This window comes from Daphnia pulex, chromosome 12, assembly GCF_021134715.1.
Source record: "Daphnia pulex isolate KAP4 chromosome 12, ASM2113471v1".
NCBI lineage: Eukaryota > Metazoa > Arthropoda > Branchiopoda > Diplostraca > Daphniidae > Daphnia > Daphnia pulex.
Window position 1 is genome coordinate 2,934,078 of NC_060028.1, and position 13,002 is coordinate 2,947,079.

At 41.0% G+C, this 13,002-nt stretch overlaps 1 protein-coding gene and 36 non-coding genes across 39 annotated transcripts in view; 28 read left to right on the forward strand and 9 right to left on the reverse strand.

Annotated features, from left to right (window-relative positions):
• The window catches only part of LOC124209723 (eye-specific diacylglycerol kinase-like), a 48,177-nt gene extending 46,839 nt beyond the window's left edge, over nucleotides 1-1,338 (forward strand). For all 3 annotated transcript variants that reach the window (XM_046607865.1, XM_046607861.1, XM_046607862.1), the window contains one exon: nucleotides 1-1,338. In XM_046607865.1, the coding sequence (XP_046463821.1) occupies nucleotides 1-53 (53 nt within the window). In that variant the 3' untranslated portion in view covers nucleotides 54-1,338.
• A 791-nt stretch (nucleotides 1,339-2,129) lies between these two features.
• On the reverse strand, nucleotides 2,130-2,203 carry Trnan-guu. Its single transcript has one exon. It is a non-coding gene; the product is annotated as a tRNA-Asn (tRNA).
• Nucleotides 2,204-2,308: 105 nt separating this feature from the next.
• Trnav-uac lies at nucleotides 2,309-2,381 on the forward strand. The gene has a single exon. It is a non-coding gene; the product is annotated as a tRNA-Val (tRNA).
• Nucleotides 2,382-2,611: 230 nt separating this feature from the next.
• On the forward strand, nucleotides 2,612-2,684 carry Trnak-cuu. The gene has a single exon. It is a non-coding gene; the product is annotated as a tRNA-Lys (tRNA).
• A 97-nt stretch (nucleotides 2,685-2,781) lies between these two features.
• Trnav-aac lies at nucleotides 2,782-2,854 on the forward strand. The gene has a single exon. It is a non-coding gene; the product is annotated as a tRNA-Val (tRNA).
• A 516-nt stretch (nucleotides 2,855-3,370) lies between these two features.
• On the reverse strand, nucleotides 3,371-3,444 carry Trnan-guu. Its single transcript has one exon. It is a non-coding gene; the product is annotated as a tRNA-Asn (tRNA).
• A 105-nt stretch (nucleotides 3,445-3,549) lies between these two features.
• Trnav-uac lies at nucleotides 3,550-3,622 on the forward strand. Its single transcript has one exon. It is a non-coding gene; the product is annotated as a tRNA-Val (tRNA).
• Nucleotides 3,623-3,852: 230 nt separating this feature from the next.
• On the forward strand, nucleotides 3,853-3,925 carry Trnak-cuu. Its single transcript has one exon. It is a non-coding gene; the product is annotated as a tRNA-Lys (tRNA).
• A 97-nt stretch (nucleotides 3,926-4,022) lies between these two features.
• Trnav-aac lies at nucleotides 4,023-4,095 on the forward strand. The gene has a single exon. It is a non-coding gene; the product is annotated as a tRNA-Val (tRNA).
• A 516-nt stretch (nucleotides 4,096-4,611) lies between these two features.
• Nucleotides 4,612-4,685, reverse strand: Trnan-guu. Its single transcript has one exon. It is a non-coding gene; the product is annotated as a tRNA-Asn (tRNA).
• A 105-nt stretch (nucleotides 4,686-4,790) lies between these two features.
• Trnav-uac lies at nucleotides 4,791-4,863 on the forward strand. Its single transcript has one exon. It is a non-coding gene; the product is annotated as a tRNA-Val (tRNA).
• Nucleotides 4,864-5,093: 230 nt separating this feature from the next.
• Trnak-cuu lies at nucleotides 5,094-5,166 on the forward strand. The gene has a single exon. It is a non-coding gene; the product is annotated as a tRNA-Lys (tRNA).
• A 97-nt stretch (nucleotides 5,167-5,263) lies between these two features.
• Trnav-aac lies at nucleotides 5,264-5,336 on the forward strand. The gene has a single exon. It is a non-coding gene; the product is annotated as a tRNA-Val (tRNA).
• Nucleotides 5,337-5,852: 516 nt separating this feature from the next.
• Nucleotides 5,853-5,926, reverse strand: Trnan-guu. Its single transcript has one exon. It is a non-coding gene; the product is annotated as a tRNA-Asn (tRNA).
• A 105-nt stretch (nucleotides 5,927-6,031) lies between these two features.
• Trnav-uac lies at nucleotides 6,032-6,104 on the forward strand. Its single transcript has one exon. It is a non-coding gene; the product is annotated as a tRNA-Val (tRNA).
• A 230-nt stretch (nucleotides 6,105-6,334) lies between these two features.
• Trnak-cuu lies at nucleotides 6,335-6,407 on the forward strand. Its single transcript has one exon. It is a non-coding gene; the product is annotated as a tRNA-Lys (tRNA).
• A 97-nt stretch (nucleotides 6,408-6,504) lies between these two features.
• On the forward strand, nucleotides 6,505-6,577 carry Trnav-aac. Its single transcript has one exon. It is a non-coding gene; the product is annotated as a tRNA-Val (tRNA).
• Nucleotides 6,578-7,093: 516 nt separating this feature from the next.
• Nucleotides 7,094-7,167, reverse strand: Trnan-guu. Its single transcript has one exon. It is a non-coding gene; the product is annotated as a tRNA-Asn (tRNA).
• Nucleotides 7,168-7,272: 105 nt separating this feature from the next.
• Trnav-uac lies at nucleotides 7,273-7,345 on the forward strand. Its single transcript has one exon. It is a non-coding gene; the product is annotated as a tRNA-Val (tRNA).
• A 230-nt stretch (nucleotides 7,346-7,575) lies between these two features.
• On the forward strand, nucleotides 7,576-7,648 carry Trnak-cuu. The gene has a single exon. It is a non-coding gene; the product is annotated as a tRNA-Lys (tRNA).
• A 97-nt stretch (nucleotides 7,649-7,745) lies between these two features.
• Trnav-aac lies at nucleotides 7,746-7,818 on the forward strand. Its single transcript has one exon. It is a non-coding gene; the product is annotated as a tRNA-Val (tRNA).
• A 516-nt stretch (nucleotides 7,819-8,334) lies between these two features.
• Trnan-guu lies at nucleotides 8,335-8,408 on the reverse strand. The gene has a single exon. It is a non-coding gene; the product is annotated as a tRNA-Asn (tRNA).
• A 105-nt stretch (nucleotides 8,409-8,513) lies between these two features.
• Trnav-uac lies at nucleotides 8,514-8,586 on the forward strand. Its single transcript has one exon. It is a non-coding gene; the product is annotated as a tRNA-Val (tRNA).
• A 230-nt stretch (nucleotides 8,587-8,816) lies between these two features.
• On the forward strand, nucleotides 8,817-8,889 carry Trnak-cuu. The gene has a single exon. It is a non-coding gene; the product is annotated as a tRNA-Lys (tRNA).
• Nucleotides 8,890-8,986: 97 nt separating this feature from the next.
• Nucleotides 8,987-9,059, forward strand: Trnav-aac. Its single transcript has one exon. It is a non-coding gene; the product is annotated as a tRNA-Val (tRNA).
• A 516-nt stretch (nucleotides 9,060-9,575) lies between these two features.
• On the reverse strand, nucleotides 9,576-9,649 carry Trnan-guu. Its single transcript has one exon. It is a non-coding gene; the product is annotated as a tRNA-Asn (tRNA).
• A 105-nt stretch (nucleotides 9,650-9,754) lies between these two features.
• Trnav-uac lies at nucleotides 9,755-9,827 on the forward strand. Its single transcript has one exon. It is a non-coding gene; the product is annotated as a tRNA-Val (tRNA).
• Nucleotides 9,828-10,057: 230 nt separating this feature from the next.
• Trnak-cuu lies at nucleotides 10,058-10,130 on the forward strand. Its single transcript has one exon. It is a non-coding gene; the product is annotated as a tRNA-Lys (tRNA).
• Nucleotides 10,131-10,227: 97 nt separating this feature from the next.
• On the forward strand, nucleotides 10,228-10,300 carry Trnav-aac. Its single transcript has one exon. It is a non-coding gene; the product is annotated as a tRNA-Val (tRNA).
• Nucleotides 10,301-10,816: 516 nt separating this feature from the next.
• On the reverse strand, nucleotides 10,817-10,890 carry Trnan-guu. The gene has a single exon. It is a non-coding gene; the product is annotated as a tRNA-Asn (tRNA).
• A 105-nt stretch (nucleotides 10,891-10,995) lies between these two features.
• Nucleotides 10,996-11,068, forward strand: Trnav-cac. The gene has a single exon. It is a non-coding gene; the product is annotated as a tRNA-Val (tRNA).
• A 230-nt stretch (nucleotides 11,069-11,298) lies between these two features.
• Trnak-cuu lies at nucleotides 11,299-11,371 on the forward strand. The gene has a single exon. It is a non-coding gene; the product is annotated as a tRNA-Lys (tRNA).
• Nucleotides 11,372-11,468: 97 nt separating this feature from the next.
• Trnav-aac lies at nucleotides 11,469-11,541 on the forward strand. Its single transcript has one exon. It is a non-coding gene; the product is annotated as a tRNA-Val (tRNA).
• A 516-nt stretch (nucleotides 11,542-12,057) lies between these two features.
• Trnan-guu lies at nucleotides 12,058-12,131 on the reverse strand. Its single transcript has one exon. It is a non-coding gene; the product is annotated as a tRNA-Asn (tRNA).
• Nucleotides 12,132-12,236: 105 nt separating this feature from the next.
• Trnav-uac lies at nucleotides 12,237-12,309 on the forward strand. Its single transcript has one exon. It is a non-coding gene; the product is annotated as a tRNA-Val (tRNA).
• Nucleotides 12,310-12,539: 230 nt separating this feature from the next.
• Nucleotides 12,540-12,612, forward strand: Trnak-cuu. Its single transcript has one exon. It is a non-coding gene; the product is annotated as a tRNA-Lys (tRNA).
• A 97-nt stretch (nucleotides 12,613-12,709) lies between these two features.
• On the forward strand, nucleotides 12,710-12,782 carry Trnav-aac. The gene has a single exon. It is a non-coding gene; the product is annotated as a tRNA-Val (tRNA).
• The last annotated feature ends 220 nt before the right edge of the window (nucleotides 12,783-13,002 follow it).

Sequence of the window (13,002 nt, forward strand, 5' to 3'; positions counted from 1 at the left end):
GTCAGGAGAATTTTCATAAGAATGCCGCAGATAACGTGGAGACTTCGGTTTAGAGTTAATATCAATGAGAGCTGAGCTCATATACCAGAATTAAAATAAGACAGGATGAAAAAAGGAAATGAAAAGATTTGTTGATCTCACCATACATTTTTAGATTTCATTCCAGTATCCCCCTTCCATGGCTGTACTTTATACGTGTGTAATTGTGCGTGATTCCCTTCTCCATTTTATTTGGTTGTTGGTTTTCATTAACCGTCGCGCCAGGAACTCAGTCTGTGTACATAATTCTAGTTGCACGAAAATTAGTTATGTTATTTCCGGGGACCCATTGAATTTTGTCAGGGCTATTCGTCTTACAGTTTTGCACCTTTGTTTGGGGAACTTTTTGCTCTAACTACCATAATCACATCTCTCTTCGTATATAATATGAAAGTTCTTTCTGTCATTCGTGAGCAAATGAAAGTGGAGACAACAGCATAAGAAAGTCATGAAAGCCTTTTTGACAAGCCTTTTAAGCAATCCCATTCTTCCACGAGAGTATGATATCAATAAAATTTCAAACCTCTTTATTTCCACGTATCCGCATTCTTCTTTCCTTTGCAATCCTGTCATTATTATTATTATAATTCTCATTCTGTGTTACTTCTACTTTTTCCTGCCTTCTTTTTTTCTTTATCACCCTGCGCCCTTCTTTCTTACGCATCGATGCTAATTATTATTCCCTGAGAAATATTTACGACATTGATTTAGCTTTAAATAATTCAAGTTTCACATTTTTGGAGAATTGCCAAGTTGCAAACTTCTTTCATGAAACATTTATATCTCTCTTCTCTCATCAAAACTTTAATATATTTCAACCAAGTTTCATTCTCCTCAATCTCCCAGTTTTGCCCGATGATTGTAAATCCTCTTAGTCCATGCTTAATCCATCCTCCCTACGTGATTTAGGAAAACAGCCCTTAGTTTACTCTTTCAGAGGCCAATTGCTAAATCGAAAAAAATTTCCCATTATGGAATTCTGTAAGTTGTTGTACAACCCTTAACTCTCAATTTCGTTTATTTCATCAAAATCCCCTACCATAATAGTAGGTGCCTTGCTCTCTACCACTAATTCACGATCCCATTACTTTCTATTGCCCTCTTTGTCGGATATATATTTCTCGTCATCGACGAGTTTCTCTTTGTATGAATCTGCGTATACTAACATACACTCACCACATAAAAATGTTTGATCGATTTCGTCCCAAAGGACTCTTTTTTTTAAAGAATTATTTTCTTTGTTCCATGACTAGATCGATAATTCTATGCATTTATTTCTATACACGATCTGGTTCATAATTTTTTCGTCTTTAATATATTTTTAAATTTCAGTAATCACTCCATGAAATGTTTGCTTTTCGGCGACTTCGCCTTAGTTTTTATTTATTTCAAAAACCTGCTATCAACGTTGTTAGCGTATATAACGACCGCTAGCATGTCGTTAGGGAATAGCGAAATTATAAATCCCTTTCTGGAAAGAATTAAATTAGGTGAGGACTTGGAAGCGACGATACAAGTTCCACGGTAACGATATTCGTACTTTTTTGCTATTTTTTTTAAATTGCAAGGTTGTGAATTTTTGGTATAAGGTGATTTGCAACATCGTCACGTCTTCCATCAATTTCTAGGTCGCTGGTTCTTGGCAGATAGTCTATGCGGGTAAAAATTTACCCAAAAGGTTTTCTTTCATAGTTACCAGAAATTTCTGTACGTTTTTTTCTCACTGGGGTGCGTTAAGTGCAAAAAAAAAAAAAAGCACGGCGTTATGCCCCGAAGAGACTTCTTCTGTAGCCAAACGTCAATGACTGTTGTTTTAGGGAAATGAAAAATGACTTGCGCTGGATGGGGAAGAATTCCATAAACACCGGAGGGGAATCTATATAGATTACACCAGAACCTGGAACAGTAGCTCCAGACAGAGGAAGAACATCATGAGCGTGCACCCTACGCTGCAAATGTTGAGTAGATTTAACAGTCATCAGTTAAAGAAGCCATATCGCGAGTGTGCGCTCTTCATTGGACGCTTTAGTTGGTTAATGGAGTCATGAGGCGAAGAAATTGAATTAAAACAACAGTATTCATTCACCATGCGCCCCTGGGTGGGATCGAACCACCAGCCTTCCGGATAACAGCCGAACGCGCTAGCCAATTGCGCCACAGAGGCATGCTGATTGGTTAACGACACACTCGTCCAGTTCAACAGGCAAACCAAACATTACATTTTTTTAGTGTGGCCAACACTAATAAAATATTGCAGAAACATTGTGGGGCTTCCATAGTGTAGAGGTTATCACGTCGGCTTTACACGCTGAAGGTCCTCAGTTCGATCCTGAGTGGAAGCATCAGTAAAACGTTAGGAAAAAATAATCGTAAGAGAAAAAGAAATGGAATGGAATTAATAACTTGTAATGTATCTTATCTAGATGACAACTAGACTAGAACAAGTAGACATCTGGAAACTACACACAGACAACCAACCAATCATAGTAATAGTTATCTCACGGTTCCTGGAAAGGAAAAAATGTAGTCAATAAGACTTGGTTCATTACATTGGAATAGAGCGCAATGGCAAGCCTGGCTAGCTCAGTCGGTAGAGCATGAGACTCTTAATCTCAGGGTCGGGGGTTCGAGCCCCCCGTTGGGCGTCACATATTTGCAAATAATTGCAGATGAAAGTTAGAAGTTGGGAGACGATCGTTAGTATTTTGTAATCATGTCAGAATAATTCTATAGCGGATTGTAGTTTCCATAGTGTAGTGGTTATCACGTCGGCCTAACACGCTGAAGGTCCTCAGTTCAATCCTGGGTGGAAACAGGACAATGTATTTGTAGAAAGACTATCAAAGAAGCACATTTTGTTTTTTTGAAAAAGCCAAGCATTCATGTTTCTTGTTAAAAATGAAATCTACAATATGACAATGTGAAGATATTCGCAATGCTGTATCCGGAGGAAGTCAACAGAAAGGGGGAAATCAATGATGACTGTGGTTGTTGAAAAAGGTGCTATAACCCCGAAGAGACTTCTTCTGTAGCCAAACGTCAATGACTGTTGTTTTAGGGAAATGAAAAATGACTTGCGCTGGATGGGGAAGAATTCCATAAACACCGGAGGGGAATCTATATAGATTACACCAGAACCTGGAACAGTAGCTCCAGACAGAGGAAGAACATCATGAGCGTGCACCCTACGCTGCAAATGTTGAGTAGATTTAACAGTCATCAGTTAAAGAAGCCATATCGCGAGTGTGCGCTCTTCATTGGACGCTTTAGTTGGTTAATGGAGTCATGAGGCGAAGAAATTGAATTAAAACAACAGTATTCATTCACCATGCGCCCCTGGGTGGGATCGAACCACCAGCCTTCCGATTAACAGCCGAACGCGCTAGCCAATTGCGCCACAGAGGCATGCTGATTGATTAACGACACACTCGTCCAGTTCAACAGGCAAACCAAACATTACATTTTTTTAGTGTGGCCAACACTAATAAAATATTGCAGAAACATTGTGGGGCTTCCATAGTGTAGAGGTTATCACGTCGGCTTTACACGCTGAAGGTCCTCAGTTCGATCCTGAGTGGAAGCATCAGTAAAACGTTAGGAAAAAATAATCGTAAGAGAAAAAGAAATGGAATGGAATTAATAACTTGTAATGTATCTTATCTAGATGACAACTAGACTAGAACAAGTAGACATCTGGAAACTACACACAGACAACCAACCAATCATAGTAATAGTTATCTCACGGTTCCTGGAAAGGAAAAAATGTAGTCAATAAGACTTGGTTCATTACATTGGAATAGAGCGCAATGGCAAGCCTGGCTAGCTCAGTCGGTAGAGCATGAGACTCTTAATCTCAGGGTCGGGGGTTCGAGCCCCCCGTTGGGCGTCACATATTTGCAAATAATTGCAGATGAAAGTTAGAAGTTGGGAGACGATCGTTAGTATTTTGTAATCATGTCAGAATAATTCTATAGCGGATTGTAGTTTCCATAGTGTAGTGGTTATCACGTCGGCCTAACACGCTGAAGGTCCTCAGTTCAATCCTGGGTGGAAACAGGACAATGTATTTGTAGAAAGACTATCAAAGAAGCACATTTTGTTTTTTTGAAAAAGCCAAGCATTCATGTTTCTTGTTAAAAATGAAATCTACAATATGACAATGTGAAGATATTCGCAATGCTGTATCCGGAGGAAGTCAACAGAAAGGGGGAAATCAATGATGTCTGTGGTTGTTGAAAAAGGTGCTATAACCCCGAAGAGACTTCTTCTGTAGCCAAACGTCAATGACTGTTGTTTTAGGGAAATGAAAAATAACTTGCGCTGGATGGGGAAGAATTCCATAAACACCGGAGGGGAATCTATATAGATTACACCAGAACCTGGAACAGTAGCTTCGGACAGAGGAAGAACATCATGAGCGTGCACCCTACGCTGCAAATGTTGAGTAGATTTAACAGTCATCAGTTAAAGAAGCCATATCGCGAGTGTGCGCTCTTCATTGGACGCTTTAGTTGGTTAAAGGAGTCATGAGGCGAAGAAATTGAATTAAAACAACAGTATTCATTCACCATGCGCCCCTGGGTGGGATCGAACCACCAGCCTTACGATTAACAGCCGAACGCGCTAGCCAATTGCGCCACAGAGGCATGCTGATTGATTAACGACACACTCGTCCAGTTCAACAGGCAAACCAAACATTACATTTTTTTAGTGTGGCCAACACTAATAAAATATTGCAGAAACATTGTGGGGCTTCCATAGTGTAGAGGTTATCACGTCGGCTTTACACGCTGAAGGTCCTCAGTTCGATCCTGAGTGGAAGCATCAGTATAACGTTAGGAAAAAATAATCGTAAGAGAAAAAGAAATGGAATGGAATTAATAACTTGTAATGTATCTTATCTAGATGACAACTAGACTAGAACAAGTAGACATCTGGAAACTACACACAGACAACCAACCAATCATAGTAATAGTTATCTCACGGTTCCTGGAAAGGAAAAAATGTAGTCAATAAGACTTGGTTCATTACATTGGAATAGAGCGCAATGGCAAGCCTGGCTAGCTCAGTCGGTAGAGCATGAGACTCTTAATCTCAGGGTCGGGGGTTCGAGCCCCCCGTTGGGCGTCACATATTTGCAAATAATTGCAGATGAAAGTTAGAAGTTGGGAGACGATCGTTAGTATTTTGTAATCATTTCAGAATAATTCTGTAGCGGATTGTAGTTTCCATAGTGTAGTGGTTATCACGTCGGCCTAACACGCTGAAGGTCCTCAGTTCAATCCTGGGTGGAAACAGGACAATGTATTTGTAGAAAGACTATCAAAGAAGCACATTTTTTTTTTTTGAAAAAGCCAAGCATTCATGTTTCTTGTTAAAAATGAAATCTACAATATGACAATGTGAAGATATTCGCAATGCTGTATCCGGAGGAAGTCAACAGAAAGGGGGAAATCAATGATGTCTGTGGTTGTTGAAAAAGGTGCTATAACCCCGAAGAGACTTCTTCTGTAGCCAAACGTCAATGACTGTTGTTTTAGGGAAATGAAAAATAACTTGCGCTGGATGGGGAAGAATTCCATAAACACCGGAGGGGAATCTATATAGATTACACCAGAACCTGGAACAGTAGCTCCGGACAGAGGAAGAACATCATGAGCGTGCACCCTACGCTGCAAATGTTGAGTAGATTTAACAGTCATCAGTTAAAGAAGCCATATCGCGAGTGTGCGCTCTTCATTGGACGCTTTAGTTGGTTAATGGAGTCATGAGGCGAAGAAATTGAATTAAAACAACAGTATTCATTCACCATGCGCCCCTGGGTGGGATCGAACCACCAGCCTTCCGGTTAACAGCCGAACGCGCTAGCCAATTGCGCCACAGAGGCATGCTGATTGGTTAACGACACACTCGTCCAGTTCAACAGGCAAACCAAACATTACATTTTTTTAGTGTGGCCAACACTAATAAAATATTGCAGAAACATTGTGGGGCTTCCATAGTGTAGAGGTTATCACGTCGGCTTTACACGCTGAAGGTCCTCAGTTCGATCCTGAGTGGAAGCATCAGTATAACGTTAGGAAATAATAATCGTAAGAGAAAAAGAAATGGAATGGAATTAATAACTTGTAATGTATCTTATCTAGATGACAACTAGACTAGAACAAGTAGACATCTGGAAACTACACACAGACAACCAACCAATCATAGTAATAGTTATCTCACGGTTCCTGGAAAGGAAAAAATGTAGTCAATAAGACTTGGTTCATTACATTGGAATAGAGCGCAATGGCAAGCCTGGCTAGCTCAGTCGGTAGAGCATGAGACTCTTAATCTCAGGGTCGGGGGTTCGAGCCCCCCGTTGGGCGTCACATATTTGCAAATAATTGCAGATGAAAGTTAGAAGTTGGGAGACGATCGTTAGTATTTTGTAATCATTTCAGAATAATTCTATAGCGGATTGTAGTTTCCATAGTGTAGTGGTTATCACGTCGGCCTAACACGCTGAAGGTCCTCAGTTCAATCCTGGGTGGAAACAGGACAATGTATTTGTAGAAAGACTATCAAAGAAGCACATTTTGTTTTTTTGAAAAAGCCAAGCATTCATGTTTCTTGTTAAAAATGAAATCTACAATATGACAATGTGAAGATATTCGCAATGCTGTATCCGGAGGAAGTCAACAGAAAGGGGGAAATCAATGATGACTGTGGTTGTTGAAAAAGGTGCTATAACCCCGAAGAGACTTCTTCTGTAGCCAAACGTCAATGACTGTTGTTTTAGGGAAATGAAAAATGACTTGCGCTGGATGGGGAAGAATTCCATAAACACCGGAGGGGAATCTATATAGATTACACCAGAACCTGGAACAGTAGCTCCGGACAGAGGAAGAACATCATGAGCGTGCACCCTACGCTGCAAATGTTGAGTAGATTTAACAGTCATCAGTTAAAGAAGCCATATCGCGAGTGTGCGCTCTTCATTGGACGCTTTAGTTGGTTAATGGAGTCATGAGGCGAAGAAATTGAATTAAAACAACAGTATTCATTCACCATGCGCCCCTGGGTGGGATCGAACCACCAGCCTTCCGGTTAACAGCCGAACGCGCTAGCCAATTGCGCCACAGAGGCATGCTGATTGATTAACGACACACTCGTCCAGTTCAACAGGCAAACCAAACATTACATTTTTTTAGTGTGGCCAACACTAATAAAATATTGCAGAAACATTGTGGGGCTTCCATAGTGTAGAGGTTATCACGTCGGCTTTACACGCTGAAGGTCCTCAGTTCGATCCTGAGTGGAAGCATCAGTAAAACGTTAGGAAAAAATAATCGTAAGAGAAAAAGAAATGGAATGGAATTAATAACTTGTAATGTATCTTATCTAGATGACAACTAGACTAGAACAAGTAGACATCTGGAAACTACACACAGACAACCAACCAATCATAGTAATAGTTATCTCACGGTTCCTGGAAAGGAAAAAATGTAGTCAATAAGACTTGGTTCATTACATTGGAATAGAGCGCAATGGCAAGCCTGGCTAGCTCAGTCGGTAGAGCATGAGACTCTTAATCTCAGGGTCGGGGGTTCGAGCCCCCCGTTGGGCGTCACATATTTGCAAATAATTGCAGATGAAAGTTAGAAGTTGGGAGACGATCGTTAGTATTTTGTAATCATTTCAGAATAATTCTGTAGCGGATTGTAGTTTCCATAGTGTAGTGGTTATCACGTCGGCCTAACACGCTGAAGGTCCTCAGTTCAATCCTGGGTGGAAACAGGACAATGTATTTGTAGAAAGACTATCAAAGAAGCACATTTTGTTTTTTTGAAAAAGCCAAGCATTCATGTTTCTTGTTAAAAATGAAATCTACAATATGACAATGTGAAGATATTCGCAATGCTGTATCCGGAGGAAGTCAACAGAAAGGGGGAAATCAATGATGACTGTGGTTGTTGAAAAAGGTGCTATAACCCCGAAGAGACTTCTTCTGTAGCCAAACGTCAATGACTGTTGTTTTAGGGAAATGAAAAATGACTTGCGCTGGATGGGGAAGAATTCCATAAACACCGGAGGGGAATCTATATAGATTACACCAGAACCTGGAACAGTAGCTTCGGACAGAGGAAGAACATCATGAGCGTGCACCCTACGCTGCAAATGTTGAGTAGATTTAACAGTCATCAGTTAAAGAAGCCATATCGCGAGTGTGCGCTCTTCATTGGACGCTTTAGTTGGTTAAAGGAGTCATGAGGCGAAGAAATTGAATTAAAACAACAGTATTCATTCACCATGCGCCCCTGGGTGGGATCGAACCACCAGCCTTCCGGTTAACAGCCGAACGCGCTAGCCAATTGCGCCACAGAGGCATGCTGATTGATTAACGACACACTCGTCCAGTTCAACAGGCAAACCAAACATTACATTTTTTTAGTGTGGCCAACACTAATAAAATATTGCAGAAACATTGTGGGGCTTCCATAGTGTAGAGGTTATCACGTCGGCTTTACACGCTGAAGGTCCTCAGTTCGATCCTGAGTGGAAGCATCAGTAAAACGTTAGGAAAAAATAATCGTAAGAGAAAAAGAAATGGAATGGAATTAATAACTTGTAATGTATCTTATCTAGATGACAACTAGACTAGAACAAGTAGACATCTGGAAACTACACACAGACAACCAACCAATCATAGTAATAGTTATCTCACGGTTCCTGGAAAGGAAAAAATGTAGTCAATAAGACTTGGTTCATTACATTGGAATAGAGCGCAATGGCAAGCCTGGCTAGCTCAGTCGGTAGAGCATGAGACTCTTAATCTCAGGGTCGGGGGTTCGAGCCCCCCGTTGGGCGTCACATATTTGCAAATAATTGCAGATGAAAGTTAGAAGTTGGGAGACGATCGTTAGTATTTTGTAATCATTTCAGAATAATTCTGTAGCGGATTGTAGTTTCCATAGTGTAGTGGTTATCACGTCGGCCTAACACGCTGAAGGTCCTCAGTTCAATCCTGGGTGGAAACAGGACAATGTATTTGTAGAAAGACTATCAAAGAAGCACATTTTGTTTTTTTGAAAAAGCCAAGCATTCATGTTTCTTGTTAAAAATGAAATCTACAATATGACAATGTGAAGATATTCGCAATGCTGTATCCGGAGGAAGTCAACAGAAAGGGGGAAATCAATGATGACTGTGGTTGTTGAAAAAGGTGCTATAACCCCGAAGAGACTTCTTCTGTAGCCAAACGTCAATGACTGTTGTTTTAGGGAAATGAAAAATGACTTGCGCTGGATGGGGAAGAATTCCATAAACACCGGAGGGGAATCTATATAGATTACACCAGAACCTGGAACAGTAGCTTCGGACAGAGGAAGAACATCATGAGCGTGCACCCTACGCTGCAAATGTTGAGTAGATTTAACAGTCATCAGTTAAAGAAGCCATATCGCGAGTGTGCGCTCTTCATTGGACGCTTTAGTTGGTTAAAGGAGTCATGAGGCGAAGAAATTGAATTAAAACAACAGTATTCATTCACCATGCGCCCCTGGGTGGGATCGAACCACCAGCCTTCCGGTTAACAGCCGAACGCGCTAGCCAATTGCGCCACAGAGGCATGCTGATTGGTTAACGACACACTCGTCCAGTTCAACAGGCAAACCAAACATTACATTTTTTTAGTGTGGCCAACACTAATAAAATATTGCAGAAACATTGTGGGGCTTCCATAGTGTAGAGGTTATCACGTCGGCTTTACACGCTGAAGGTCCTCAGTTCGATCCTGAGTGGAAGCATCAGTATAACGTTAGGAAAAAATAATCGTAAGAGAAAAAGAAATGGAATGGAATTAATAACTTGTAATGTATCTTATCTAGATGACAACTAGACTAGAACAAGTAGACATCTGGAAACTACACACAGACAACCAACCAATCATAGTAATAGTTATCTCACGGTTCCTGGAAAGGAAAAAATGTAGTCAATAAGACTTGGTTCATTACATTGGAATAGAGCGCAATGGCAAGCCTGGCTAGCTCAGTCGGTAGAGCATGAGACTCTTAATCTCAGGGTCGGGGGTTCGAGCCCCCCGTTGGGCGTCACATATTTGCAAATAATTGCAGATGAAAGTTAGAAGTTGGGAGACGATCGTTAGTATTTTGTAATCATTTCAGAATAATTCTGTAGCGGATTGTAGTTTCCATAGTGTAGTGGTTATCACGTCGGCCTAACACGCTGAAGGTCCTCAGTTCAATCCTGGGTGGAAACAGGACAATGTATTTGTAGAAAGACTATCAAAGAAGCACATTTTGTTTTTTTGAAAAAGCCAAGCATTCATGTTTCTTGTTAAAAATGAAATCTACAATATGACAATGTGAAGATATTCGCAATGCTGTATCCGGAGGAAGTCAACAGAAAGGGGGAAATCAATGATGACTGTGGTTGTTGAAAAAGGTGCTATAACCCCGAAGAGACTTCTTCTGTAGCCAAACGTCAATGACTGTTGTTTTAGGGAAATGAAAAATGACTTGCGCTGGATGGGGAAGAATTCCATAAACACCGGAGGGGAATCTATATAGATTACACCAGAACCTGGAACAGTAGCTCCGGACAGAGGAAGAACATCATGAGCGTGCACCCTACGCTGCAAATGTTGAGTAGATTTAACAGTCATCAGTTAAAGAAGCCATATCGCGAGTGTGCGCTCTTCATTGGACGCTTTAGTTGGTTAATGGAGTCATGAGGCGAAGAAATTGAATTAAAACAACAGTATTCATTCACCATGCGCCCCTGGGTGGGATCGAACCACCAGCCTTCCGGTTAACAGCCGAACGCGCTAGCCAATTGCGCCACAGAGGCATGCTGATTGGTTAACGACACACTCGTCCAGTTCAACAGGCAAACCAAACATTACATTTTTTTAGTGTGGCCAACACTAATAAAATATTGCAGAAACATTGTGGGGCTTCCATAGTGTAGAGGTTATCACGTCGGCTTCACACGCTGAAGGTCCTCAGTTCGATCCTGAGTGGAAGCATCAGTATAACGTTAGGAAAAAATAATCGTAAGAGAAAAAGAAATGGAATGGAATTAATAACTTGTAATGTATCTTATCTAGATGACAACTAGACTAGAACAAGTAGACATCTGGAAACTACACACAGACAACCAACCAATCATAGTAATAGTTATCTCACGGTTCCTGGAAAGGAAAAAATGTAGTCAATAAGACTTGGTTCATTACATTGGAATAGAGCGCAATGGCAAGCCTGGCTAGCTCAGTCGGTAGAGCATGAGACTCTTAATCTCAGGGTCGGGGGTTCGAGCCCCCCGTTGGGCGTCACATATTTGCAAATAATTGCAGATGAAAGTTAGAAGTTGGGAGACGATCGTTAGTATTTTGTAATCATTTCAGAATAATTCTGTAGCGGATTGTAGTTTCCATAGTGTAGTGGTTATCACGTCGGCCTAACACGCTGAAGGTCCTCAGTTCAATCCTGGGTGGAAACAGGACAATGTATTTGTAGAAAGACTATCAAAGAAGCACATTTTGTTTTTTTGAAAAAGCCAAGCATTCATGTTTCTTGTTAAAAATGAAATCTACAATATGACAATGTGAAGATATTCGCAATGCTGTATCCGGAGGAAGTCAACAGAAAGGGGGAAATCAATGATGACTGTGGTTGTTGAAAAAGGTGCTATAACCCCGAAGAGACTTCTTCTGTAGCCAAACGTCAATGACTGTTGTTTTAGGGAAATGAAAAATGACTTGCGCTGGATGGGGAAGAATTCCATAAACACCGGAGGGGAATCTATATAGATTACACCAGAACCTGGAACAGTAGCTCCGGACAGAGGAAGAACATCATGAGCGTGCACCCTACGCTGCAAATGTTGAGTAGATTTAACAGTCATCAGTTAAAGAAGCCATATCGCGAGTGTGCGCTCTTCATTGGACGCTTTAGTTGGTTAATGGAGTCATGAGGCGAAGAAATTGAATTAAAACAACAGTATTCATTCACCATGCGCCCCTGGGTGGGATCGAACCACCAGCCTTCCGGTTAACAGCCGAACGCGCTAGCCAATTGCGCCACAGAGGCATGCTGATTGGTTAACGACACACTCGTCCAGTTCAACAGGCAAACCAAACATTACATTTTTTTAGTGTGGCCAACACTAATAAAATATTGCAGAAACATTGTGGGGCTTCCATAGTGTAGAGGTTATCACGTCGGCTTTACACGCTGAAGGTCCTCAGTTCGATCCTGAGTGGAAGCATCAGTATAACGTTAGGAAAAAATAATCGTAAGAGAAAAAGAAATGGAATGGAATTAATAACTTGTAATGTATCTTATCTAGATGACAACTAGACTAGAACAAGTAGACATCTGGAAACTACACACAGACAACCAACCAATCATAGTAATAGTTATCTCACGGTTCCTGGAAAGGAAAAAATGTAGTCAATAAGACTTGGTTCATTACATTGGAATAGAGCGCAATGGCAAGCCTGGCTAGCTCAGTCGGTAGAGCATGAGACTCTTAATCTCAGGGTCGGGGGTTCGAGCCCCCCGTTGGGCGTCACATATTTGCAAATAATTGCAGATGAAAGTTAGAAGTTGGGAGACGATCGTTAGTATTTTGTAATCATTTCAGAATAATTCTGTAGCGGATTGTAGTTTCCATAGTGTAGTGGTTATCACGTCGGCCTAACACGCTGAAGGTCCTCAGTTCAATCCTGGGTGGAAACAGGACAATGTATTTGTAGAAAGACTATCAAAGAAGCACATTTTGTTTTTTTGAAAAAGCCAAGCATTCATGTTTCTTGTGAAAATGAAATCTACAATATGACAATGTGAAGATATTCGCAATGCTGTATCCGGAGGAAGTCAACAGAAAGGGGGAAATCAATGATGACTGTGGTTGTTGAAAAAGGTGCTATAACCCCGAAGAGACTTCTTCTGTAGCCAA